The sequence below is a fragment of the Astyanax mexicanus genome, chromosome 7, assembly GCF_023375975.1.
Source record: "Astyanax mexicanus isolate ESR-SI-001 chromosome 7, AstMex3_surface, whole genome shotgun sequence".
NCBI classification, from domain to species: domain Eukaryota; kingdom Metazoa; phylum Chordata; class Actinopteri; order Characiformes; family Acestrorhamphidae; genus Astyanax; species Astyanax mexicanus.
Window position 1 is genome coordinate 45,065,187 of NC_064414.1, and position 27,672 is coordinate 45,092,858.

The 27,672-nt window shown below is 37.9% G+C and overlaps 1 protein-coding gene across 1 annotated transcript in view; it reads left to right on the top strand.

The window, feature by feature from the left end:
- Window positions 1–27,672, top strand: part of tbck (TBC1 domain containing kinase) — a 98,835-nt gene that overhangs the window by 13,718 nt on the left and 57,445 nt on the right. The window contains exons 8-22 of the mRNA XM_022684516.2: window positions 687–748; window positions 887–948; window positions 1,893–2,041; window positions 3,246–3,384; window positions 4,643–4,742; window positions 4,850–4,899; window positions 5,028–5,157; window positions 6,359–6,457; window positions 12,860–12,922; window positions 13,252–13,378; window positions 14,988–15,038; window positions 15,155–15,238; window positions 15,640–15,725; window positions 22,634–22,670; window positions 27,416–27,577. Of these exons, the coding sequence (XP_022540237.1) occupies window positions 687–748; window positions 887–948; window positions 1,893–2,041; window positions 3,246–3,384; window positions 4,643–4,742; window positions 4,850–4,899; window positions 5,028–5,157; window positions 6,359–6,457; window positions 12,860–12,922; window positions 13,252–13,378; window positions 14,988–15,038; window positions 15,155–15,238; window positions 15,640–15,725; window positions 22,634–22,670; window positions 27,416–27,577 (1,401 nt within the window). The remainder of the gene's footprint in view (window positions 1–686; window positions 749–886; window positions 949–1,892; window positions 2,042–3,245; window positions 3,385–4,642; window positions 4,743–4,849; window positions 4,900–5,027; window positions 5,158–6,358; window positions 6,458–12,859; window positions 12,923–13,251; window positions 13,379–14,987; window positions 15,039–15,154; window positions 15,239–15,639; window positions 15,726–22,633; window positions 22,671–27,415; window positions 27,578–27,672) is intronic.

Below are 27,672 nucleotides of genomic sequence, written 5' to 3' on the forward strand. Positions count from 1 at the left end.
ACATGGCAACCACTCAGCAACACAATAGCGGCCACCTGGGAAACTACAGCATCTGTCTAGGCAATACCATAGCAGCCACCTGGGATACCAGAGCAACCACCTAGCAAAACCATTTTAACACCTTAGCAAACATCTAGCAACACCAAAGCAATTAGTATTGCTCTATTATTTTCATAAAAAAACAGTCACCTAGCAAACAACTTTTTAGCTTCATAGCATATAGCAAAGCTTAAATTGCAAACACTTAGCAGCTGTCTAGCAGCAACACCATAACAACCATTTATCAACACCATTGTAACCTCATACAAAGACTTAACAACACCATTGCAACATGCTGGGATGCCTTAGCAACACAATAGGATAAAGAAATTACCTGGGATGCCCCAATAACCACCAAGGCAATACCATAGCAGCCACCTAGGATACCAGAGCCATCTAGAACCATCTAGCAGAACCATATCAACACCATTCCATGATTGTTGGTCTTTAACTGCACTCCTGTAGCCTTTTTCCAGCATTGTGTGTCTCTGTAACCTGTTTTGAAAATAACATATATTTGTTATATTTGTGATTTTCTTTACTAAGACATTTTTCCCACTTATCTGTTTTATAAAAAAGATATATTTTAATTTTTTTCTAGCCTGCACTGTGAAGTGAATTCCAGTTATTTCTCTTTTGTTCTGCAGGTTGTATGGATGACATAGTTACTGTCCTTGCTGAGGAACACGGGTGTCTGGACACTATTAAGGTAAATCTGATGTATTTGTGTTCATGCATAACTGTTCCTCAGTTCCACACAGTGTGTCTGCACCCTGCTTGTCCTTTGTGCTGTTTATAGAGTAATAACCCTCAGTGTTACTAATGTGATAAACTGTGTGTATTACAGGAGCTTCCGGAGAATGTGCTGGCCTTATTGAGGAAATGCCTGACTTTTCTGCCCTCAAAAAGGTGACCGACTTGAAACAGTCCATCATTTCCTTTCAGTAGAGTCTTCTCCTCTGTTGCTAAAGCTCCATTTGTCACGCTGTTGAGTGGAACGGACATTGTGGGTTACTATTCATGAGGGAGAATACAGTAGTTTAAAATACAGTAGTTTCAATAGTATTCAATCCAAGTACCAGTACCAAAGCTATAGGAAAAAAAAACAGATATCCACAATATGGAAAATGTGGTGTGAATCGATTAAAAAAATTAATCTGATTAATCACGACAAAATTCTGTGATTTATGAGAAATGTAAAATGCAATTATATTTGTATTAGTGGTGTTAATTAAAATACTAGTATATACCTATATGTTTGAGGGGAGATAAAGTCAGCGTGGGGCACTGGAATTTGTTTTTTTACGTTATTCTAAACATCTCAGCTTGGTTTCTGAATTAGAACTTAATTTGCTGAGTATAAAAATCTCAGGAAGTACCAGTTTTTGGTATTATACACTTGCTCACAATGGGGGGATGAGCATTTAAATGGCCTGGGGGAAATACAGCTCTGGAAAAAATAAGAGACCACTTAAAAATGATGAGCTTCTTTGATTTTTCCAAATTGAAAACCTCTGGAATATAATCAAGAGGACGATGGATGATCACAAGCCATCAAACCAAGCTAAACTGCTTAAATTTTTGTACCAGGAGTGACATAAAGTTATCCAAAAGCAGCGTGTAAGACTGGTGGAGGAAAACATGCAAAGATACATGAAAACTGTGATGAAAAACCAGGGTTATTCCACCAAATATAGATTTTTGAACTCTTAAAACTTTATGAATATGAACAAATTAACCTCGTGCATTAGCACTTTAATGCTGACAACCATAGTAAAACGTAATAAATGAGAGTAACAGTAAACAGCTTAAAGAATAGCAGTAAAATGTGTTGATATTGCCCTCTGTCCCAGGCCCACTCCAGCAGAGCTGTTGAAGGATGCAGTGTTTGAGGGCGTGTCCTGCCTCTACACGCCCTATCAGAGTCCAGTTCATCTGTTCTCCTCCTCTCTGCGCTGTGCCCACCTGGAACTGCCCGAGGACATCAATGAACTCTGCAAAGGTCTTTCAGCACTAAAACACTTTCACTATAGAGTGTCTTCTCTTTAACCTTTATAAAGCCTGTCATAACACTGTAGCCATAGTACTGTAATACTGTTCTTGAAAAAATGCAAACTATACTGTTTTAATATTAATATAATAAGTATTGTTCTATATCTAGTATTATTACTGTTAGAATTAGTGTTATTAATATTATCTAGTATTAGTAACAGAAGCATTAACTTTAAACAGTTACTACATCTCAAAATTTATGGTAAACCAGGAAAATATACACTCTTGGGACATTTGCTGGACCGTTATAATGCAATTTTTTTCATTTTATTTTATATACAGTTGCTAGTCTTCATAATAAATATGTCGATGTATTATATTACAAATAAGCCATTAACCATAGTTTTCAATGGCTTTTAAAATGATAATATAAGCAAATGTTGTACTTACTAATATTGAATACTATGAAAAAATATCTACAAATATAAATATCAATCAATCAATCAATCAACCTTTATTTTGACTCGGAAGAACATTGAGGGTAACCCTTATTTTCTGTGTAGCCAAGCATTTAAAAATACAGGGATTGACATGACAAAGAAAATAATAACAAGATTTAATCATTTTAAAATAACAGTAATTAAAAGATACAATTAGACAAAAATAAAAATTGAATTAAAATAAATTAATAATAATAATAATAATAATAATAATAATAATAATAATAATAATAATAATAATAATAATAATAATAATAATAATTGGTTTAATTGATAAGAAATAAAAATAAAAAGATACGATTAATACAACAAAGAACTGTTAAATTATGCTAAAACCGACATAATACAATAAAAAATTATTAAATAAATAAAAAAAACTAAAAAATACAAATAATAATAGCAATAGTAAAAGAAAATCTAAATGAGTTAAAAATCCATAGTACAAAAAAAATAATTAAATTAATAGATATTAACTGTATAATATAACATGTTTTTAAAATGACAAAAAAAATTATATTTATAATGCCTGATTTCTCTCAAAGCAGATAAAACGTCCTCTTAGAAAATAAACAACAGTATGTTATAAATCCTGTGATGACTAAAACATCCTGTTTATTATAAATAAACATCCATTCTCTATAAAATATAAAATATATATTTAGATTTTAACATTTTATAAAGGCTGTTTCTGTTGTCTGTCTGTGATCTGTGCAGTTGATGGGGAGGACTTTCTGTCGGAGAGATCTGTGGATGAGGTGTATTACCTGTGGTGTCTGGCAGGAGGAGACCTGGAGAAAGAACTGACCAATAAAGGCATCATCCAGTCCAAACCTCCAGTGTGCACCCTGCCCAAGTATGTACTGCACACACACACACACACACACACACACACTTCCAAACACACTCTGACTGCATGTTAATATGTATCTACATCTCACTGACACTGTTCACTAACCACAGAGGTCCAGCTAGATACAATGCAGAACTAGTGGAAATTTTCAAAAAGGTCATATTTATTTTTTAATTCTAACACCACATAAACACAGCATTAATCCCTTTAAATGGGAGCCTGCGAGGCTACATGTTCTAACTGTGGAGGAACCCAGGACCAAAAAAAGACCAATTCTCACATAATACTTGTTTAAACCAGTAAAAATGGCCACTAGGGGGACTGAGGGTCGGATTTCTGGACAGGGATTAAGCCTAGACCTAGTCTACTGTATGTTTTCCTTTCAGTGGGATATCTTAGTGCTTAAAGTGCTGTGTAGTCTTTCCTTAATCCCTGACCAGGCTTAACCTTTGACTGGGTATTTGCCCCTAGATGTCTTAAAAGGGCTTTTTATACTTGCAATAAATGTGTCCTTTTTGAGATTTTACTTGGTGAACAACTCTTTAATAAGTCACCTAAATAACCTAAATAAAAAAATAAAATAAAAATGTTTTATTGTTCTCATTGTTTTTAATACATTTTCCATTTGGTCACACAAACAACAAAAGCCAATTTACACTCTTTCAAACACTCTGCATGTGTTAACCCTTCTGGTATGTTAATTTTTTTTGGAACAGCAACAGTGTTCCTGAGTCAATTTGACTCATATTTAATTATCCAAAATATGTCTAAAACAACAAAACAATCATAGCAAGCAGTATGAATGTTTCATTACTAACTCCATCACTAATTATTCTATCAATATTTAGTGCAGTGTTGTTCCTTACCACACGTTCAGAATTTTTTTTTTATGTTTTACTACTTTATTACTTTTTAAAGACCAACAAATAAAACACAATAGTTTTACATAACATTAAAACATAACAGTGATTATGCTTTAGTATGTGTTTTAGCAGGGGGTGGTTGCAAATATGTGAGATGAACCAGTTTCATATTATATTTTGATTACACTAATAAGATAAGAAGAAGAAGTTTCATACTGAAAAAAATACTTAATTTATTTTTCCTAGATCTTCAAACTTTAAAACGGGCCAATTTGACCAGTAATACACAGTAATAATTCCTGTTCTATGCTATTTTGTGGCTATAAGTGTCTGTGTGTGTCTAACGTGAATCTTGTTCCAGCTCTCTTTGATAACACAAGCTGTTCTCCTCACTCTAGCTTCATTCTAGAAGATGGAGAGTGGTTTGGTCAAAGCAGGGACCGAAGCTTCCTCCTGGACGACACCACTGTGACGCTCTCTCTTTGTCAGCTGAAAAATGTGAGTGTGTCTGTGTCTGAATGTGCATGAATGTGAATGAGTCCCTATCAGATAATGTAGTCTTGTTAAAGCGTGTGTACTGAGACGTTATTAACGCCCCCTCTCAGAGGCTGAAGGACGTGGCAGGAGAGGCGTACTACCCGCTGCTGGAGGACGAGTAAGCTGCGCTTTTCTTTCTCTCCTGAGCGTAATAATTGCCCAAATTTCCCCTTATTTTAACACTGAAGCGCTTGACACCGGTGAGTGTTGCTCCGATATCTAACTGGAACCCTGTGTGTCCCGCAGGCAGAGCTCGCTGCCCCAGTCCAACAGCAATAACGAGCTGTCCGCTGCTGTCAGCCTGCCGCTCATTATCCGCGAGAGAGACACCGAGTACCAGCTTACACGCATCGTCCTCTTCGACAGGCTGCTCAAGGTGAGGAACACACGCTCACACACACACACACACAAAACTCATACATGCACACACTCACTCACACAAAAAGTCCAGGAAACACACACTGCATTTTAATGATGGCATAACTGGTTTGTCATGAACACCAATTTTTAAATGCACATTTGTTCTATTGCCACACTTCATTTTTATTAAGCATGCTTTATGTTCTATAAAGAGAAACATAGGGAAAAAAAGCTGTAACCAGTACAAACAACAATTCTGCTGTGGTGGCTTAGCGTTTATTGTTGAGGATATTGATTACATGGTTGTGGGTTCAATACCAAGATTTGCTTTCCACCAAGGCCATTTACCTTCTCTTCTCTAGAAGCATTCTGGTTTAAAGCTCCAGGAAGATAGTTTTTATAGTTTTACCCCCTAGAAAAAACTAACAGGAAGGATTAAAAAAAAAGTGATATTTACTATGATCAGATTTGGTCTCATTGCTGACTTATTTACCTCACAGTTTGAGGGAGCCTTTAATTTTTAAGTTTTTAATTGACTTTAAGTGTGGAAATGTTTCGGAGAGGTGTCATCCTTTGCAAATACAGTAAGATAAGTTTAAAAACTTTAAAACAAGTAATAATAACACTTCTTTTCGATTTGTCAGGCATTGGCGTTAATGTAATGTAATGTAATATCCATAAATAGGGGCGTGCATGTTTATTTAATCAAAGAATTTATTTTTGCTTTTTTTAAATTTAGTTTACTCTATTTAGGGTTATTAACAATTATTAAAATGTAGAATGTGCGAGCCTATGGCCTTGTCTTCTCCTCTTGTGGCCGTGTCTTCTCTTTATTAGAATATTAGAAGCATACCAATATCGCCTTTAGTAAATTCTATATATATATATATATATATATATATATATATATATATATATATATATATATATATATATATGTATGTATATATATATATATATATGTATATATATATATATATATGTATATATATACATATATATATATATACATATATATATATATATATGTGCTTTTGTGTTTTCTTTGATAAACAATTCACTTAAAACCCAAGTTTACGTATACTACCGAATATAAAAATGTGCTCAATGGGGCTTTAATGCTTCTTCACATTCACACATCTCCGTTACATCTTCATGGAATATTTTGCTTTGCCCTGAAGCTGAACAGAATGTGATTATTGTGTTCTGTTCTCCAGGCATATCCATACAAAAAGAACCAGGTCTGGAAGGAAGCCAGAGTAGACATTCCCCCACTGCTCAGGGGACTGGCCTGGGCTGCTTTACTGGGAGTTGAGGTGAGTAAAATAACAGTATTTACTGTATATCTTTTCTGTTGTATCTCCAAAGTTGATTCCCCATAAACTTACGTCTCTAAAACTGCAACTGTTAAAGTGTAAAATGTAAAAACAACAACTGAAAAGTAAAAAAAAAAAAGCAAAAACAGAGATAAAAGGATTTGTGTTTAAATGCGTCTAATGCAACTTTTGGTTTTGGAATTTGGAATATTGTTGTTAGAGCTGGGAATAACATCACACCAGAATTGACTATGTTTCAATTAAACATTCAAATAATTTTACATAATTTCCAAAATGTCTTTCAATTTTCCCACAGCTGATATTGGGATCGTTTTTTAAGTCAAAACATATGTCCCAATTTTTATGTCCCAAATTATCACTGTTAGCAATACCAGTTGATAACAAATGCTTTATGGTATTTTGTGCATCCAATCACAATAATAACATGTCCACAAACACAAATTGATCAGTACTGATCAGTTTAACTAAATTGAGTGATATGCAGGTGTATATATAGTGGGTGAAACAGGTGTTGTCAATATTCCGGTGATGAGCTTCTTGGTGTAGCCGTGTGTCGTGTCATACAGTCGTGTGCGGGAGTGATGTCAGTGTGCTGTGCATTCTGGGTATTGTAGTCCGGAACCTAGAGATAACAGGTCGAGTGTGAGAGAGACAGAAGCTTCAGTAGACCTTTTGCCCCAGGTGTGACAGGACCACAGTATAAAACTGTAGTAATTGGTAAATTATGCCATTTTAAACAAGCTCTCAAGTTTTTTTATGACATGGCAGAAGCTGTAAACAGGTATTCACAACTTATTTCCCATCTTCACTACCTTTCTGGCCTCAGTGCCCTCTCTACAGCTTCACCTCCTGCCAGCTTCTCTTTATCAGAGCAGTATTTATATAGTGTATTGATTGGTACTTTGCTGGAACAGCAGTGTTATGCCCATCAAGAAGTATCGACAATTCCATTTCCATCTTCAGTAACCTCAGACAGTAATAGCTGAGCTTGTTTTCGTTTTTTTTTTTTCTTTCCTTTAGCTGGGTGTTTCAGCTCAGAGTTTACCGTTTCAGCAATATTCGATCGGCTTAAAAGGAATGAGAGCAGATAGAACTTTCTTTAGGCTGTGTTTTACAAATTTACCAATTAAAATTCCCATCCAGCGTTTACAGTAGCCAATATCTTTTTTAGAGGCAATTTCCAGCTTATTGACTTTTGCTTTTGGGTTATTTGTGTAATACTTTGCCTCGAAGTGCTGCATAAAATGTTTGGGCTTTCATTCTTTATTTGATTATATATTTTTTGCTTACTTGCCTTCTGGTATCTCATGGATCACCGTAGAAAATCGAGAACATAAAGCTGTAATGCAATGTGGAAACAGCAGCAGTGGGTCATATGTCATCATCAAAGCAATATTGATCTCTAACTGGCAGAGCGTATATGCCCAGCGACTGGAGCAGATGAGGTTTAGAGAGAAACTGAACTAAGTAAATGGAAAGGTTGGAGCTTTCAGGGTGTTTGCATGGGGCTGGATATATTAGGGTGTACTGACACTAGGCAATCCGAACCGTGCCCGGGCACGGTTACCTCCCAAAGCACGGTTCGTTTGGGTAGTGTGATCGCTCCGAACTGGTACAGATGCAGTGTGAGCGCAAACCGTGCCCGGGCACGGATCAAGATGACGTCAGTGACACATTTTATTATTACTTGAGTTTTATGTTTCGCTCCTTTGGTCACTATTTATGTATATAGCAAGTACGTCTACCTTACTGATGAACGTGAATTGTAGTCCGCGAGTAAAGCTGCAAATTTCTCCCTGGACGTCTGCTGCTTGTGTAAAAACCTTCTTACACGTGCAGCACGATTAGCAGTAAATCGCTGTGTTGCACAATCAATGAATCTCTGGTTCAGTTGCGTATTTGCACGCCCAAAACGACTCCAGAGAAACAAAAACAACAGTACAATCCTGAACTCCATTGTTTTGCGCGCCCATACTGTTCTTCAAAACAAAAGTCACCTGTTGACGAAAGCGTGCTCGGGCACGGATCGTTTAGCGCAGTGTGAGTGCAGGCCTGCGGGGGAGTGGGGAGGGGGCCGAACCGTGCTCCGGCACGATTCAACCAAAACGGGCCTAGTGTGAGTACACCCTTAGAGAGTAGCTGAGTCTGGTCAGAAGGCCTTGTCTCTTTTGAGATTATTGAACATTAAATTTAATGACCATTAATAATAAAAATTAATAATCAATCAATAAAAAAGTAAAGTTAATCAAATCTAATCCAGTTAGCCTTCTGAACTAAATAAGGTTATGTTTACTCATATGTGAAAATGTCTGCACAAAATAAAAATTAAAAATGATAAGGTTTTTATTTATCATTTGCTTCATGTCATGACATGTATGTGTTTAAATGTTAGTGGTAAGGCTTAGGTAATTAATATCCATCAGAATAGCATTAATATACAACATTTATATGTGAAATATGCAGAAATATACTAAATATACACAAAATATGCTGAAATAAGAGAATCCACAGATCTCCTCCACTTTGTTTGTTGATCATTAGCTCATTGCCTCATTAAGGGCAACTTGGGAGTGCCAACACTAGAGGTCTTATCTTGTGAGTGAGGCTGAGACCTGCCTTGCAGTGCAGTGTATTGTAATGACTGTGACCAATTAGTGCTGGGCGATATAACGATATCGATTTGTTTCGCGATAATTTTTCCCTCGATGACGATGATAAGCCTGTGCAATAGAATTCGATAAACATTCATTTCCATTTCCGTCTAAGTGGCGCGGCAAACAACGAAAACACAACGTGTAATCAATCCAGAAGACGCTGGAGCAAATTAATAAATAGTTAAGAAAATTGTAATAGTTATTCTCATGCATGCAACAAAAAACCCTAAAGAATAGTGGAGTATGGCCCGACACACGCAAACAACCATAGTGTTTGGACTTTGGGAATAAACGGCCGCACTGTTCAGCACGTTTTAAATAAATTTTAAGTAAATTTTAAGCACTAAATGTAATTAATTCAATTTATATTAGGACCTCGGGGCAGGTGCTGCAAAAATGTGTATGTGGGGCGCGGATTAAAGGAAGAGGTTTTTTTGCGGAGCGGTAACAGGACAAAAACACCTTAAGAATGATGTCTAAATGACTTTCCTCTAATCTAATATAATTTAACATGGTTTAAGGATATAAAATAATTTCTAAACAAACGAACTTTTTAATATTGAGCTTATGGCCCAAGTGCAAAAACACAAAATCATTTATCATTTAGATTATCTGCCTGAACGCGAGCCCGAACCCGAGCTTGAACGCCAGCCTGACTCAGGCGCTGCATGAACTCGGGCCGGTCGAGAACACCGCTTTCCTCTCAGATTAGGCGGAAGAAAATGGTCTTTTTTTTAATGTAACAAATCACACTGTGATTTTTGTGATATTTCCCCAATTACAGCTCAGCTGCGCGTTTAAAGCTCAACGCATGAATTAATCGGTGCGCTGCGCGCCGCGCGTGCTCGCGGGGGATTTGACGCGTCTGTCAAGCAAGTTAATGGACCGTTTTGGGGGCAGAGATTAAGAAGTACAGCAGGTACATCTCAGATTTGTAGTTTAATGCTCTACTAAATTACTGGCTTTAAAACTGGCTCATGATATGGTCGGTTCTGGCTGGATTTTTTCCTGCCTACAGGCTGCATTTGACGGAAAGCAGCTCCTCAGTCAGACAACAGTGTCAGCATACAAATCGTGTGCGTTTCCTACAGGACAAACCATTTAAAAGTGCAGATAAACTCATTAAAAAATCACACAGTGTCTGTCTGGCTTAAAATACTTTTAATAAGGTAAAGCTTTTAAATTAATAAATCAACATTCATTAAAAATCCGTGAGAAGTTCTGTATGCTAAATGACAAGCTAAGCTAATAAGCTAATAACATTTAATAATAACAGAAAAATAGATATGAATTTGGAAAATAACCAACTAAAGTGAGCTCAAAATACAATAATAAATATAATCTAACGAATTTCAAAATATAAATTAGAAATATTGAACTTCAATATTAAATTCAACTTCAACTACAAAAAACGCAAGGACCGATAGAACATAACGAACAGAAAAAAATAAATTTGAAATTGGAAAAAAAGTTCAAAATGCTAAAAGAAATAAAACCTAACGAATTTCAGAATATAAAATCTAAATATTGCACTGCAGCAGTACAAAAGCCTAAGTGCTTAAACAAACAAACCAAAAAACAGCCTATCACAAATCATTTTTTGAGCCCGACCCAGCTGAGGAAAAGGTGGGAAATCTTTTTTTTTCCGGCTGGGTCTTGGAAAACTTTGTGGTGAATTAAAGGGGCCGAGTTGCAATTTTTGTTTTACTTTAATCAGTTTTTAATCCGTCTTTTTAAAAACAAATATTCCAATATTGGCTGCCAATCAGTGCCCAATATTCTGAGCTCAAAAAACGCTATTCGGGCCAGCCCTACTAATCTAATATAATTTAACATGGTTTAAGAATATAAAATAATTTCTAAACAAACGAAATATTTAATATTGAGCTTATAGCCCAAGTTTTTTTTTTCAGTCATGGAAAATTGGAAAAAATTGGAAAAAAGCCCGAGTTCATGCAGCGCCTGAGTCAGGCTGACGTTCAAGCTCGGGTTCTGGCTCGCGTTCATGATTAATTTGTTTTTTTTAAAAACTAATATTGGAATATTCGCTACCAATTACTGCCAAATATCCGGAGCTCAAAAAATGCTATTCGGGCCAGCCCTAATAATTATGGAGATACAGAAAAAAATATTGTGATAAAACTTCCATCACTCCCTTATTCTCTCACTAATAAAAACAAACCTTTAAGTGTGACACAAAGTGATTTGATTTATATCGTGATACATATCGATATCGACTGATATGGAAAACTATATCGTGATAAGATTTTTTCCCATATCGCCCAGCTCTATGACCAATAGAGTCTGGGTATAGTCTGTGTGTATTTACTGTACATTTACAGAAGCATTTATCTCTGTTAAAAGAGGATTTTTGCTTGTAAAAAGCAAAAGACCTCTTAACACAAAAACAGTAAATAATCTAGATAATCCAGATGGCCCAGCTAGTGTTGTTGTTTTAATGAACACAGTGATGTAAGGCATTCTCTTTGTATTTATCCTAATGTTATATAAGGTTGTTCGTAAAAAGAAAAATCACAACTGATTATTAAATTATTATAAATGATTGATTGACTAATTGCATATTCTGATGTGTCTGTGTACCAAAGTACATGAACACATCATCCACACCTATAGCACAGTTCAAAGAAACATTTAAGCTATTAATGAAAAAAAAAAATATTTAGGGTTTAGTGACTCTAAACATTTGGACAGGGATTTACAGCGATGGTGAATGGAACCAGGAATAAAAAATGTAGCTATCATATATATATCAGATTTTTTTAAATTTCCTATTTGTTTCATAATGTTAGGTGAGGCAATGCAGTGTCAACCCTTCAATAAATACGTAAATACATATTTAAAATATGTTAAAATATGCCTAATTGACTTCTGAATATAAATCTGTATTTTCCTTAATAACTGTTTCCCTCCTTAAATACATAATCTTAAAACTACTGAAAAAATTTTATGTGCTGCACTGCAAAAAGTGTATCTTAACAAGTGAAATCCTCTTAAATTTAGTCTAAATATCTATATAATATTCCTTAATCATTTTGAGATGATTAAGATATTATTATAAAAATTAATAACATATACGTAACGCTATTGTATTTGGTTTTTAAGTGATTTAATTTACTGAAAGTGTCTTATTATATAGGTAGATCATTTTGATTAATTCAGGAATCAATCAGGAAATATGTGATCGTTTAGTTTTTGTCAAGAAATAATAGATAAAAATAAAACCAGCGAGATTATCTGCCAAAGGAATAAGGCACTCTTTAGTAGATGCTTTAAATGGCTTAAAACAAATAAATATAAGTTAGGGTAAATATTTGAATAAAAGTCTTATTATAGTCTTAAAATTTTAATTAGATTTAAGATTTTTAGATTAACTTGCTATAATGTTAATTTTGCACTGTGTCCTCGGCACTAGGCATGTTATTTTTAAGCAGTTAGTGCAGTGGCCTTCTGTGATGTAGCTTTTAGAGGCTATTTTACAGATATGTCTTATCATTCACCACCACTGTGAAAAGGTCAGACTCTAACAGTTCTTTCTGTTAAATGCATTATTTCACACCAAGCCACTTCAGATTGTCTTTACTTGCAGCTTAACATTAAAATTAAGCAGAATTTTCTTTTACGGTAATATAGTGTGTCTGTACTCACTTTTTTTCTAATTTTGCAGGTGTGTTTTTATTAAGTAATTACTTTACTGTTGTTTTTTTAGGGGGATATTCAAGCAAAGTATGATGGCATTGACAAGGACACGCCCATCCCCACAGACAGACAGGTACAGCCACTCTGGTGTTGTTGTGGTGTTTGCTGTTGTTATAATTGTTAGTCTTTAGAGTCTTTAGCGGTCACCTTACTGATTTAAGGTTATTATTGGTCTTGTATTATTCATAGCACTGTTTAATTATTTATAGCGCTTAGTGTGATTGCCAGCCTCTCTCTAACACTGCCAGACGTTGAATATTTAAAGCTGTAAGAAGTGTAGAGTGTGCATTACTGTAGATTTAGCTTTGTTGAAATCAAACACAGTGTGAGCTTCATCTTTAAAGCATGCAGAGATTTATGAAAGCTCTCTCTGTTTTTTTATTATTTTTTTATTTTGCTCAGATCGAAGTGGACATCCCCCGCTGTCACCAATACGATGAACTCCTGTCTTCACCCCAGGGACACATCAAGTTTCGGAGGGTTCTGAAGGCCTGGGTGGTGTCCCATCCAGATCTGGTCTACTGGCAGGGTGAGTATTTAGTGCAGAGTCATTAATACACCACTAGATGGCTCTCTAGCCTCACACAGTGATTCTTCAGTAGGTTGGTGGATATCTGCAGGATCTGCCTGGATCTGCTGAGGCAAAGATTCTCATTAATGAATGAAGAACCAGAGGCCAGAGCTTTTAACCCCTTAAGACCTTAAGACTTTAGCCTGGGGTGGGAAGCTTCAATCCTGGAGGGCTGGATTTCTGCAGAGATTTGTGTTTTTCCTTATTAAAGAGCCTCTAAACCCTAAACCAAATAGCTGAAATGTGTTCCTTTGATGTAATGAAATATACCAGTCCTGAATAATTTTTTATAACATTTCCTAACCTTTAAAAAACGTATTTATTGCAGTAATTTCCGTCTCTGATACTCAGTGTAAATTCCTGAAAGAAATGGCTCTGTAAAAAAAAAACTTTGTCATTTGATGTCATTACCAACATTCATTCTGAGAGCTGATAGGAAGCAGCATGACCCTAGGATACAAGAATAAATGTTTTTTTTATGGGTCAGAAAATGTAAAAGGAGATGTATAAACTTTGGGTAATGTGGCCGGTCCCATTCTGCGATATTCGTCCTGTGCCATGACTGAATCCATATTATATATAAACTATTATATATCGATTAGTGCAATGCCATACTAACAGGTCTCCCGGCCTGTGTAGTAAAACCACTCCAGATGATCCAGAATGCAGCAGCACGTCTGGTCTTCAACCAGCCAAAACCAACGGGCACATGTCACCCCACTGCTCATTGAGCTCCATTGGCTACCAGTTGATGCTCGCATCAAATTCAAAGCTCTTACAATCGCCTACAAGGTGATGACAGAACAGGCTTCTTCCTCCTGAAGGCTTCCGCTACCTCCCGGCCGCTGCGCTCCTCCAATGAACGTCACCTCGCTTTACCAAACATTCACAGAAAGCAATCCAGACTGTTCTCATACAGAGTTCCCCAATGGTGGAACAAACTACCTTCCACTACCAGATCAGGAGAATCTCTCACTATCTTTAATAAACTCCTGAAGACAGAGCTCTTCAAACAGCACTTACTCTCCTAACACCTCTAACTTTATTTCCTTCTTCACCTCCTTTACTCCTCTATCCCATTATTTCCCTTTGACCTCCTTTAGGCCCTATCTAAAGATGTTTTTTTTCTACCTTGAACTTATATTACTATATGTACATCATTCTTGTAAGTTGCTTTAGACAAAAGCGTCTGCAAAATGTAATGTAACCAGCTTTCAGTTGGTTTATTCACAGACTGTTTCAGACTCATGTCCCCACCACTGGCTTAAGTTTAAATGTGGACACTTTGACATATCTTTGTATTTTTTTTACTTAAAAGAAAAAGAAGAGTAAAATGTCCCCTGACCATTGTTAGACATAGTTCATACACAATATTGATGGTTCTTCAGATTTAGTGGAGTTTAAAGTGCATTGATGTCTCACAATGTAATAAGTTACAACAAAGTTACAGGAAATGTGATGTGCACAATGTGAAGACGCTTTCATTCTGAAATGGGTAATGGCTCTTTTTGTTCTCTCAATTTAAAATTAGAAAGATAATAGACATTTTAATTGCTTTTCTCTTCAGGCTTGGATTCACTTTGTGCTCCTTTTCTGTACCTGAACTTCAACAATGAAGGTAGGATTTTATTTCTTCTGAAAGAAGACTTTCCGTACAAGTACGTAGCTCATTCAATGTGAGCTGATTTTTAAACGCCCTCAATTAATCTGAGATGTTTTTGTTCTATTCTACAGCTCTGGCTTACGCCTGCATGTCTGCCTTCATCCCTAAATACCTCTACAACTTCTTCCTGAAGGACAACTCACACGTCATCCAAGGTGAGGCGTGAGTCTCTGTGCACTAAAACTCGTGAACCTGCAGTAAACTCTTAAAATTTCATGAACTCTGCTCGCCTCAGGACGTTTTTTGCTGTCGTTTCGCGACATGCCAGTCAAATGCAAAGGATGAACTTTTACCACAGTAGGTGTTGCTGTGCTGTTAAGTGAGTTTGTGGTCTTCTCAGAGACTCTTTTTGAAGAGTTTTCACTGCTGTTTGGTTTATTTTTACTGCTGACCTCGTTTATTCTGTCAGCTGTCTGGCTGACTAATGTCCGCTAAAGGTTTCCCGTTCGTTAGTGTCTGCTGACCTTGTCTGCACATGTTTATACGACCCTGTTAAAGAAAATATTGAGTTCGCTTCAGCAAAGCCAATACCTTCCTTTCCTGCTCCCTGTTTCAGAGTACCTGACCGTCTTCTCTCAGATGATAGCCTTCCACGACCCCGAGCTCAGCAACCACCTGAATGAGATCGGCTTCATTCCAGATGTGAGTGCTCTTCGATTTGATGAATGTTTGATCTCCTCTGTGATTGTAGTTCCTGGCTCTTGTTCATACAGTTCGTGGATTCTTGTTGCAGCTACTGGTTTATTTATCCATAGATCTTGCACAGGCGCAAGCACTTTCCAGCATAGTCTGCTGGAGGTGCTGAATGAGTGTCTTTAAAAAACACTCTCCAGTGTTGGAAAGTACTGTACACTGAATACAGACAATAGACAATTTAACTTTACTGTTAACTCCACTACTGTGGTGGCCTTTCAGTCTTGATTATACAGCAAGTGGATTATTTTTTAAAGTAGAAGCCTGTGGTAGTAGTAAAACCAGTAGTTTGCTACTGGTTATTTCTTATAAGATATATAAAACGTATAAAAGAGCTGTCCAGTGTAGCCTGCTAAAAGTTCTGAAGGTGTCACTTTAACCATTTAACATTCCAGCCTAAAAAGCCTACAATTATTATTATTCTCACAAATCTCATTTTTTTTTTGCTCAAGCATTATATAAACCAGGGTCAGTTTCATTAACTAATGTTAATAAAATTAAATTATTCTATAGCCCTATGTAGACGGGGTTATTTTCTCAGGGGGTCCTGGGGTATTTTTCTCTTTTATGTGGGATTCCCATCTAGAACAGCCATGTATGTGTATTTGTCAGACATCCTCTGAGAAAATTACAGGCTGAATCACCTATTGTTTTTCGCTGAACCCTGTGGTCCTCTGCTAATTTTTTTTTTTTAATCCGGACGCACATCTCTGAGTTTTGTCTCCTCTTGTTTAATAAAATTACTTGTTTACACGTTTCCATGTAAACACAACAGTGAGTGGAAATGGAGGAGCTACTGAACGCAATGTCAAGTGACTAAAAAAGCCAAAAAACTCACTGGTCCTCCTGTTTTTTCAACTGCAGTCCGTATGCAAGAGTTTTATCACTGAGTAGAAGTATGAAATATTTTTCACAGACGTCCCTCTGAGAAACTATCCCGTCAGGATACGGCTTATGATGATCAAAATATGATAAAAACTGTGAAAAATAAGGGCTTTCATGAATTTACATTTGTAATCTAGATATAAATAAATTTAACACAAGCAAAAGAGCACATGTTATCCAACACGTTCAACTGTTGACATCTGTGTCACTTTGGTCCTATGTTTTGTGGTTTCTCTAACTGATCTGAAGTTATTCAAGCTGGAGTAGAGAGTGAACAGGCAGCTCTTTTTGGAGTCTACAAAGTCTCCTAACCTATTCAAAACTTATTTAATTTAATTGTCATTTATTATCTACACTTCTATTACCTGCAGGCCGTCTTGCAGGCTAAGGCATATAACAGGCTAAAAAACTGTTTGGTGGGCTGCCACTGTGCTGGTTAGAATCCTGGTCATGCAGCTTGCCATCAACTTCCGAAGCCCTGAGAGAGCACAATTGGCCTTTCTCTCTCTGGGTGGGTAAATGACGTTCTCTCTCCCCACATCACTCCAAAGGGTGATGTAGATCAGCACAAGGCGCCTGTGAGCTGATGTATCGGAACCGAGTCACTGCGCTTTCCTCCGAGCATGCTATGATGCTACTCAGTAATGCTACATCAGCAGCAGTTAAAAAAGAGGCGTGTGCTCAGGCATTACTAGTAATGGGGGATATACAGCTGGCTAGCAGCTGAATGGGTGTGACAATTGGCCTACCTAAATTGGGAGAAAAACGGGAGAATTTTAAAATAAAATGTACAAAAATGTAAAGAAAATAAACTGTTTGGCATCAATCAAACATAGCTTTCTTGAAGGCAATGGTTATATAATTACCCAAAAGGGCTCCACTAATTTAAGTGCAATCTGTATTTGCATATTACAGCAATATCAGTATTGATACATACTTTATTTTTTATGAAGCTTCATTGCTTTTAAAGTAAGTTCACTCTTTCACCCTGAAAAAGGATGAATTAAATAGGTTTGGCACTGCAGTCAGCAGCAGGCATTGTCACTGATGCATCTCTAGCACGCATCTGACCCTGAGATTGTGAGATTTCAGCCAAGCCGGGCAAGTTTTCCATGAGCAAACATCAGTGCGCTCACACACAGTCCACCACCACAAGCTGATAATTCATTTCAGTGTAATGAAGACTGGGCTCATCTCATTCTGGGACTCCCCGGTGAGCTCTCTCTCACTCTTTCTCTCTCTCTCTTTTTGTCTGTCTGTCTGAGTCTGTTTCCTTCTTTTTCGCTACCTTTTCCTTCCCTTTTTTTCTTTTTTTTTTTCTTTTTTTCTCTTCCCTCTTTCCTCTCTGCCCTTGGTTCTTCCTCCGAGTCCTTCCAAGGTTAAAGCTTCTGAGACTTCAGCAGCCCAGCCTGTCCTACACTGATGGATGGATGACCTCTACAGGTTGTCCTCCCTGGGGGACAGTAGACGTAGTAACCTCGCCAGTTCCTGAAATCCTCACCGGAGCAAAAATGGCAAAGATCCACGACCTTGCAGCCTTGTCCAGGGTCTGTCAAATCCGAGGAGCTGGGGAAAGGCCTTTTAAAAGATGAAGGGAGGGAATTAACAATGAGTGATTGCCTGAAGTGGGACATTGAGCCGATGTTCTTTTTCCGTCCCTGAACAGCCGTCATTGTCCTCAACACAATGCGAAAAACGAAGCCAGACTGTACTGTACGAGCATGTGTAATGTGCCGGCTCTGTTCGCTCTGCGCTCTTTTCACACAATTCCATGAATCTTACATAGATTTCAATCGATTCTTTCTTTTTATTCTAAGAGAAATCCACCTTGGAGACATTTGTGTCTTTCTGCTTCAGTTGCTCATCCCACTAGACACATAGTACATGTTTCAAAAACAACAGCCTCCCGTTTTCAAAGGCAGCTGAGCTTTATTTTCCCAGTCTGGCTTGGATAATATTTGATGTAGTCCCGTTCAGTCGCCGTCTCATTGAATCGTTTATAAAGCATGAATACATTCCCACTGATGTTTTAAGTTCACGGTGGTTTCACAAAGCACTGGTCTTTTTTCAGGCTGTGTAAATGCTAAGATTCCCTGGGAGATGAGCTGCTTTTATGTGGTTTCGCTAACATTGGCCTTTAGATCGAGCTGAGATGGCCAATGTTAACTACCTTTTTATTTGTGTCTGTTTTAGAGCTACACAGTGAACCGCTTGAAAAATAATAATATTGTGTCAGGCTGAGGCTGTGAGAACGTTTTAGAAGCCATGCAAGAGGTCATTAATTTCAGTGTGGATTTAAACAGTACACCTCCAGTCCATCATTGGTTTTAGCTCCGGCTGCTCTAACAATACCTCATTTTTACACTATAAGGCGCACCAGATTATAAGGCGCACTATTAATAAACGTCTATTTTCTGGTCTATGTTCATACATAAGACACACATAATTATAAGGTTTTAAGAGACACTATAAGGAACTTTTAAGTCATCAGGTCTCTCCACTGGGTGGTGGTGTGGGGTAGGTAACTAAGTTAAGTAATGCTAAGCTAAATAAACAAAACAATTAAAATAAAAAAAACTTCCTTTTAAAGTACTGGATGTTAGTCTACACAGATTTCTTTCCTAAGAAGTACTTCTGTTTATTGCAGTAAGCTTAGATTCCTGAATTTCTCCAGCACTAAGGCTGAAGCATAAGCATTAGCGGTTAATGTCGCCCGACAGCACTGCTCAGAGGAACCCTGAGTGTTCTGGTAAGCCAGTGCAATATTAGCTAGCGGTTTGTCCCCCAATATACTCTCCCTCTGAACAATGAAAGAGTGAGCGTGGTCAGTGGCTAATGCTAATGCTGCTCCAGCAGTGCTAACTGGGGTTAGCAACAGGCTACAGGCAAATCATTCTCACCTCTTAACAGGGAAATAGCGGTTAGAGGCTAATGCAAATGCTACTCCAGCCGCGGTGCTGGAGAACTAAACTGAAAATCCTGTATAACGCTGTTCTTCTGTATGTGGCTTAACCGACTGGTAAAACATACATACATTATACATAAAGCGCACTGGATTAAAAGGTGCACAGAAGATTATTGGGATTTTTTTTTGTCAGTAATTGTAAAAACACATGGATGCAGTAGTTCCATTTCCTTCTGTTTTATAGAAACTAAGCAAAGATTGTCTGATATGTTGTCCAATTTACAAAAAGTGGTGTGAATTAGAGAAAAAAAGTTGAATCAAAGACACCTACTCAAGCATTTCCAACAAATTGTATTACTGTAGCTTAGCTTTGTCTACTCCTTTTGATGCTAAGAGGAACCAAAGCTACTACTAGCTGTGTATTTTATATAGAAACACAAAGGGTTCTGCCCCCTACCCACTCCCCCACTGGCCTGCACTCACACTGCGTTTAAACAATCCGTGCCCGAGCGTGCTTATATCATTACTCACTGCAACACGGCTTGCCGGTGTTGTGCTAAATTCAACACCCCCAACATGAAAAGCACCCTCTCTCGGGAGCAAAAGTCACAATTATCTCAGTCATAGTTATATTGCAGCACAGCATGTATTCCCGAGAGGGGGAGCTTTTTCTGGCAGGGATGCTTAATTCGGCACAACACAGCCATCTTTTACATCGTTTACAGGAATGTCGCATCTCTGATGTCTTCTTGTTCAGTGTTCAGGCACGGATCGCACTCACACTGCGAGTCCAAGTAAACCGTGCCACCTCTTTAAGCGGTTGGAAGCAATCACACTAGTCCCCATGTACTCAGTATTAGAGTAATATAAAGAGGCTCAGCATGGCGTTTTTTATGAGTTTTCCCAAGTCAAGTTTGTTTATGTAGCATTTTTAAGTCAGCATTGCTGCAAAGTCCAAACCACAAGTGACTGAAACAATGGCGACAGAGCAAGAAACATCTCCCTCAGAACGAGAGAAAGAAACCCTGAGAGAAACTGAGACTCGAGACATTGCATCTGAAGTGCATCCTCTGATTGGTTCCTGCTATTAGGCTCTTAATTTGAAGTTGGCCATTGCAGGCTAAACCCATCAGGGTGATGCTGGTTAATAAAGCTGTGAGCTGCTGTGGGAAGTAGCTGGGCCGTGTTGAGCTGCACTGGCAAGACTATAAATGCTTCAGCTCTCTCTCTCTCATTACTCCCGGCCCCTCGGAGCCTCGCCGAGAGAGAACGCCAGCTTCAACAACCACCAATTAACTGCTGGGACTGAATCCACCCCTGCCCCTGCCTCCCTGCTGAAACAGCCAGTGCAGGGCTGGGGTAAGGAGAGGTGCTGAGTAAAGAGGTAGACCTCCCGGGTTATAAAAGGGTAGTATTTTATTATCCTTTATTTATGCCCAGCAGGGCCACTGAGCCACAGTCTTTGCTCCTTTCTAGACCTGCAGTGTTGCATTTTGTGGCAAGGCTACAATGGACAGGCTGTGTTTTTGAACTTTTGTGAACTTGTGTGGTTCTAGTACCTGTGCGTTATTTAAGTTTTTAAAGACTTTTAAGAGTTTTTTGCTTTTTATTTTTTATAAATACACATTTTTTCCCCTTTAGTTGCCTAGTCTCCTTAAAAGCTACTTATATAAAATAAAACATATTTCATGTAATGGATGGGAGTGTATTTTTTAAAAATTAAGCCAATGTCAGAAATACATTATAGTACCTTGTAGTACGGTTGTACTTCCAAACTTTAGCAGTTAAATTTAGTTTTGTTTATTTAAAATGTCATCCACCATTAGTTTTTGCATTTTTGTCATACTTTAAATTTTCAGATTATCAAACAAACTTTAATATCAGACAAATAACCCAAGCAAATACAAAAACTATCCAATTCAGTCTAGCCCTTTTTGAAATAGTGTTTGCCCCTAAAAAATGGGATTAATCACACTTTTTAAAAAGCTGAGTTTAATTTTTACTAACCACAACCAGGCCTGATTACTGACAGACAAATAGATCAAGAAATCACTTAAATACAACCTGTCTGACAACATGAAGCAGATAAAAGATCTTAAGAAGCAACACTTTATGTCGCGATCTGAAGAAATAGATGAAAAAAACAAAGTCATTGATCACCTGTTAGTCTGGAAAAGGCTACAAAGTCATTTCTAAGGCTTTGGGACTCCAGCGAACCACAGTAAAAGCTATTATTCAAAAATGAAAACATGGAACAGTGGTGAACCTTCCCAGGAGTGGGTAACCGACCAAAATTACTTCAAAAGGGCAAGGACAACTTATCCAGGAGATCACAGAAGAACCCAAAATAACATTGAAAGAACTGCAGGTCTCACTTTTTATGTGAACATTGCTAGCATTAATCCAGATTAGCATTGTTAGCTATACCAGTTGATAACAACACAGTATTTTGCCGAACACCAAGGAAACATGTTCACAGATAGCAATTGGACAAGACTTATTCAGATGTAATCATGATTTAATCAGACATAAATAGATACAAGTTCAAATAAACTGTATAATTGTACTGCTTTTAGTCCTGTTGATGAGTGGTGCAGTCATCTTGGATTCTGACCTTGGTTGGTGAAGCTCTCCCGGCTTCCTAGTAAGAAATTTGTCTTGTGGGGCAGTGCATGGACAGTTTGAAACTTCAACAATGTTTGCAGCTTTCGTCTTTAAGAAACATGGAAAATTGATCTGTTTTGTGTGACGGCAGCACTTTAATTATGTTGCAGATGAAGATGATGGCAGTGTGCGCTGTGGAAGAGGCTTGATCGTTCAGCCTTTCATTTCTGGGTTAATATCTTTGGTACTCAGCCTGGATTCTGGTCCCCAGTTACAGAGCTGTAATTGACTGCCACTCTGACTGATGAAGCCCTTAGAAACAGCCTTTTCCGAGCCATAGCATTTGCATGTACAATTTGTTTCTGTTTGCAGGCGCTTGCATGTTTGTATTTACTCCTTCTGAGGTTATATTCAGAATTAAAGCATTTCTGCACTTAATCAAATTCCTCATTTGCCTCCACAGCTTTACGCCATTCCCTGGTTCCTCACCATGTTCACGCGTAAGTACACTCGTACTCACTTGTTCATACCCGCAGTGCTACAAGCCTCAGGTTGTAATGAGTTGCATTTGTTTATGGCATCTTAAGGCCCTTCACACCAAGCACAATTTTTAACACATAAACAGAGGTGATTTTCATTGTGTGGAACATTATCGACGAGACCGACTTATTTTTTAGCTTTATTGATTGGTAAATGGGGCTTAGAAACTCCATAGCTCTCATATAAAGCTCACTTCAGTTTCTGAATCAGTTTCTCTGATTTTGCTATTTATATGTATATATTTAAGTAAACGGAACATTGTTTTTTTATTCTACAGACAACATTTCTCCCAAATTCCAAATAAAAATATTGTCATTTAGAGCATTTATTTGCAGAAAATAAAAAAAAATGTCTGAAATAACAAAAAATATGCAGAGCTTTCAGACCTCAAATAATGCAAATAATAATAATAAAAAGTTTATATTCATATAAGAGTTTTAAGAGTTCAGAAATCAATATTTACTTCTCCTCCACCAGTCTTACACACTGCTTTTGGATAACTTTATGCCTTTACTCCTGGTGCAAAAATTCAAGCAGTTCAGTTTGCTTTGATGGCTTGTGATCATCCATCTTCCTCTTGATTTTATTCCAGATGTTTTCAATTTGGTAAAATCAAAGAAACTCAACTTTTTTTAAAGTGGTCTCTTATTTTTTTTTTAGAGATCTAAATTTTCACTTTTCTTTTTTTTCTCTTCTCCCTGCCTGCTTTTAATTCTTTCTTTAATATTTTACCTCTAAATACTACAGGTGCTGGTCAACGAATTAGAATAATTTGAAATAGTGCAATCATGAAATTCTTTGAATGCATTTTTTGTGCAGAAAGCAAATCAGGTGTTCACCGCACCTGTCCTACTCGTTAGACTAATCACAGAACTCGTTACCTGGAAAAAAATTTGCTCAGCTGAGCTTTCCAAAAGGCCCATTTAGGCCATTTAACTGTGACACTGTTGTTTTATTGAATTAGAATAATGGAGAAACCGTTTCATTGAATTAGAATAAATGCTCGAATTTTTGTTTTCTGTGAAGAGTGTTCACTGTGCAGTATAAAGTCAGGGTTGAGTAGAATTTCTAAGTTGTAAAATCAATCATGGGTAAGCAGCGCGACCTCTCAACCGGAATAGTGGCTCAAATTCAAGCCCTTCGCCAACAAGGCTTGACCCAAACTAAAATTGCTGAGCAGCTCGGCATCAGCCAGTCTTCCGTCTGCAAAGCTCTCAAGAAAAACTGCAGCAAGCGCACCAACTGTTCCGGCGTCCGAAAAACTTCTGCTCGCGACAACAAGCAGCTGAGAAAGATCGCAGTCAGCAACCGGTTCAAGTCCACTTCCGAGCTCACCGACTTGTGGAACAAGCAAACCGGCGCTGACGTCTCCAGATCAACCACTTACCGTCGTCTGCGCGAACTCGGCTTCAAATCTCGCGTTCCAGCAGTAAAAACGATGCTGAACAAGAAACAAATGGAGAAACGGCTGAAGTGGGCCAAAGAACACGGCGAGTGGACTGCTGAAGACTGGCAGAAACTTTTTGTTTCTACACCCATTATCATTCTTTATTATACTCCTTTCACCCTATTCTTCAATGGTCAGGAGCCCACAGGACGCCCACAGAGCATGTATTATTTTAATTTTTGCAGTGACACTGGCATGGTGGGGGTGTATGAGGAGTTAGTGTGTGCTGGTATGAGTAAATCAGACACAGCAGTGCTGCTGGAGTTTTTAAACATCTCACTTTCACTACTCTACTGAGAATAGTCCATCGGCAGGATCCTGTGGGCACCATCCTGTGATCACTGATTTAGAGCTTTTTTTCCTCTAATTTTACTTTATCCACAAGGTGGAGCAGCTACTGTAGTTAGAAATGTGTAATAGAGTGGGGAACAGTAAGTGTTTAAAACACAGTGTTTAAAAACTCCAGCAGCACTGCTGTATCTGATCCACTCATTTCTATATGGCACAACACACTCTTACCACTGCAGTGCTGAGAATAATGACCCACCATCCAAATAGTAATAATAATAATAATAGCTGCTCTGTGGTGGTTTTCTATACTGTGGGATCCTGAGCATAGAAGAACAGAGTGAAAAGAGGATAATAAAGTATACAGAGAAACTCATACTCAACTACAGGCTTTTTATTCATATCAGAATGAAAGTCGGGCGAATTAAAAAAATTGTATTAACATGCATAACTTCAACTCTGAGCTGTTTGAGCTGTTGAAATATTTATAAAACAAATATGGAGCTCAGTTATCTTGTTATGAGCTGCTGAACTTAATTTTCATGTTTGATAGTTATGATTTTTTAATGCCCTCTCTGTGTTTAGGACTCTGGGAACTAAAACAAGCCTATTAAGCCATTTGTTCTGAATGGAAATAAAGTTGTAGAAAGCTCACAGAGCTCTCATGGCTATCGAAAATCTGCTCAGCTAATCAGGACGTCTTGCCTAATCCCCCCCTCCCCCCAATTCATTTGATGATGTATGAAAATTTTGTCCAATCTGTTTAAAGAAAAGAGGATAAGTAGCTCCGTGTCTTTTCTTTGTGTGTCGCAATCGTCAGTAACAATAAGATGTCGTGGGATCTTTTTGTATGAAGTGCTGCTTCTCAGAATGTGTATTTCCAAAACAATCCTCACTAATGGGCCATCATGACCAATTGTTTCATCAGGCATAGTTTCCATTATGCTGAAAATTGTTAAATAGGCGCTTACCCCGTGACCATATAGTGTGAAAAAAAATCTATTTCAGACCCTCGCATTGATTTTTGAAATGTCTCATTCAGTGAGAAAAATGTCGTCTAATCTCTTTCGATTTGGTTCTGTGACCAGCCCCGATTGGACGTCTCAGTGAAATTGTGGAATAACACCCTCCTCGCATTGCTTTTCGTGAGCGGAATGAGAAGAGTGCCGGCTTATTACTCGCCTTTCTAGGCCTCGCGGTGTGAAACTGGCCCTGTGACCCCCACTTTCCACTCAGTGTGGGGCCGAATACTCCTGAGACTCCCTGACTGATCCGGCTTTGCAGTCCAGGGAAGCAGCACTCGGCTATAGACTTCAGCTTTCCGGTTCCATTTACAAACTTTTGAGTTCTCGGCAACAGGCCATAAAGTTTAGTTAAAACATCATTCCCATTGCTTTGCTCTTCTTTCCTGAACCATGAATTCACAGAGCGTAGTTGAAAAAAAAGAAAAAAATGCTACTGAAATACAGTTTTACCCTCAACTGGTGCTAGGAGATAATGGCCTAAAAATATCTTAGATTTTTTCACAAAAAATCAGATTTTTCAATTATAATCGAAATATAGATGACAGAGAAATGGTTTAAAACTAGGTTTACCTGTAAAAAAAAAAAACAATTATATAGATTATTATTGTTTTTTCACAATTAATCGTGGATCTACCAGAAAGCAATGATGCTGCAGTAGGATTTATTTCTAGCTAAATATAAGCTTTATCCCACTGGGTGTTTTATCCCACTGGGTCGAAAGTGCTGGAAATTCTATCGGTACAAGCTCAGTCCACGGACTGAATGGTAAAAAAAATATTGTCACTGTCCAATAAAAAACACTTATCTCCAAACCAGCAACTTTACAGGAAAGAGAAAAAACCTTGTAAACTTTCAATGGAAGTCAATGTAAAAAGAGTTTATTTCAGGTCATTTTGAAGAGATTCCATTGTTCCGTTCATCAAGAAATTTTGGCACAGTGTAAGGGACAGTTTGTCTGTTCAAATTATGTAGTAAAATAAAAATCGACAAAAATGGAGATAAGGATAAGGACAGCGACGATATATGCATGTTGGTCTGGGAGAGGCGCCGGTAATCAAGGTATGATGGATAAACACTTCAGAAATGAGTAGGGTTTTTCAGATATTTTATATTAAAAAGATAAAATGACTATGTAAAGTCACAATTACTCCATTTTGAAAATCACATTAATACTGTAATTTGAATGAATCCAATTAATCAGCGCTACCCTCAACTAAACATGCTCACTGAGTCCAGACATGTTTTCATCAGCTACCATGTTCTGTTTTACTGAAGATGCTGTTGCTCGCCGCGTGAACCTGCAGTCTCCATTACTGTTCCTGCAGCGTTCAAAGAAAGAGCTCAAACATTTATTAGCTTTAGTCTTGAGAGCAGTTTTGTCTGCCCTGTTTTCAGTTGAGCTCTGCAGCAGCTCTAACAGTTCAGAGACAGCGGGCGGAGCGGCCAGAGGCCTGTTTAATGGAAACTGAAGCTGCTGCAGTTCTTCACTGCCCACCGAACTCATACCAGCTTCAGATCAGCAAACACACTCCCATTACATTATTATTTATTTGATCAATGAAAAAAAAATCAATCGCTCTCTCCCCACATCGTTAAAAGGGTGATGTCTGCAGCAAAGGGCATCTGTGAGCTGATGTATCAGAACCGAGTCGCTGCGCTTTACTCCGAGTGCGCTGTGATGCTACTCGGCATAGCTACATCAGCAGCAATTTGAAAAGAAGCAGTGGCTGACTTCACATGTATTGGAGGAGGCATGTGCTAGTCTTCACCCTCCTGGTGTGTTGGGGTATTAGTAGTGATAGGGGAAGGAAATTTTAAATACTGTTAAATCTGTTACTTTATCATTTATTGTTGCTTCTAGTTGACCTGCATTTTATTTTACAGTGCTGTGAGATATGAGTTTATGAAAATGAAATGAATTTTACATTTTCTGTTTTCTCTGCAGACGTGTTTCCCCTGCATAAAATCTTTCACCTGTGGGACACTCTGTTATTGGGGAACTCCTCTTTTCCGTTCTGTATTGGAGTGGCGATTCTGCAGCAGCTTCGCGACAGGCTTCTGGCCAACGGCTTTAACGAGTGCATCCTGCTGTTCTCTGACCTGCCAGGTAAAGTGCTCTATACCTCTGCGATATTCCACTGAAAGACGGCTATTAAAAACACTCAATCTGCTATCTGGCTCTGTCAGTGATGCGGTAGCGCT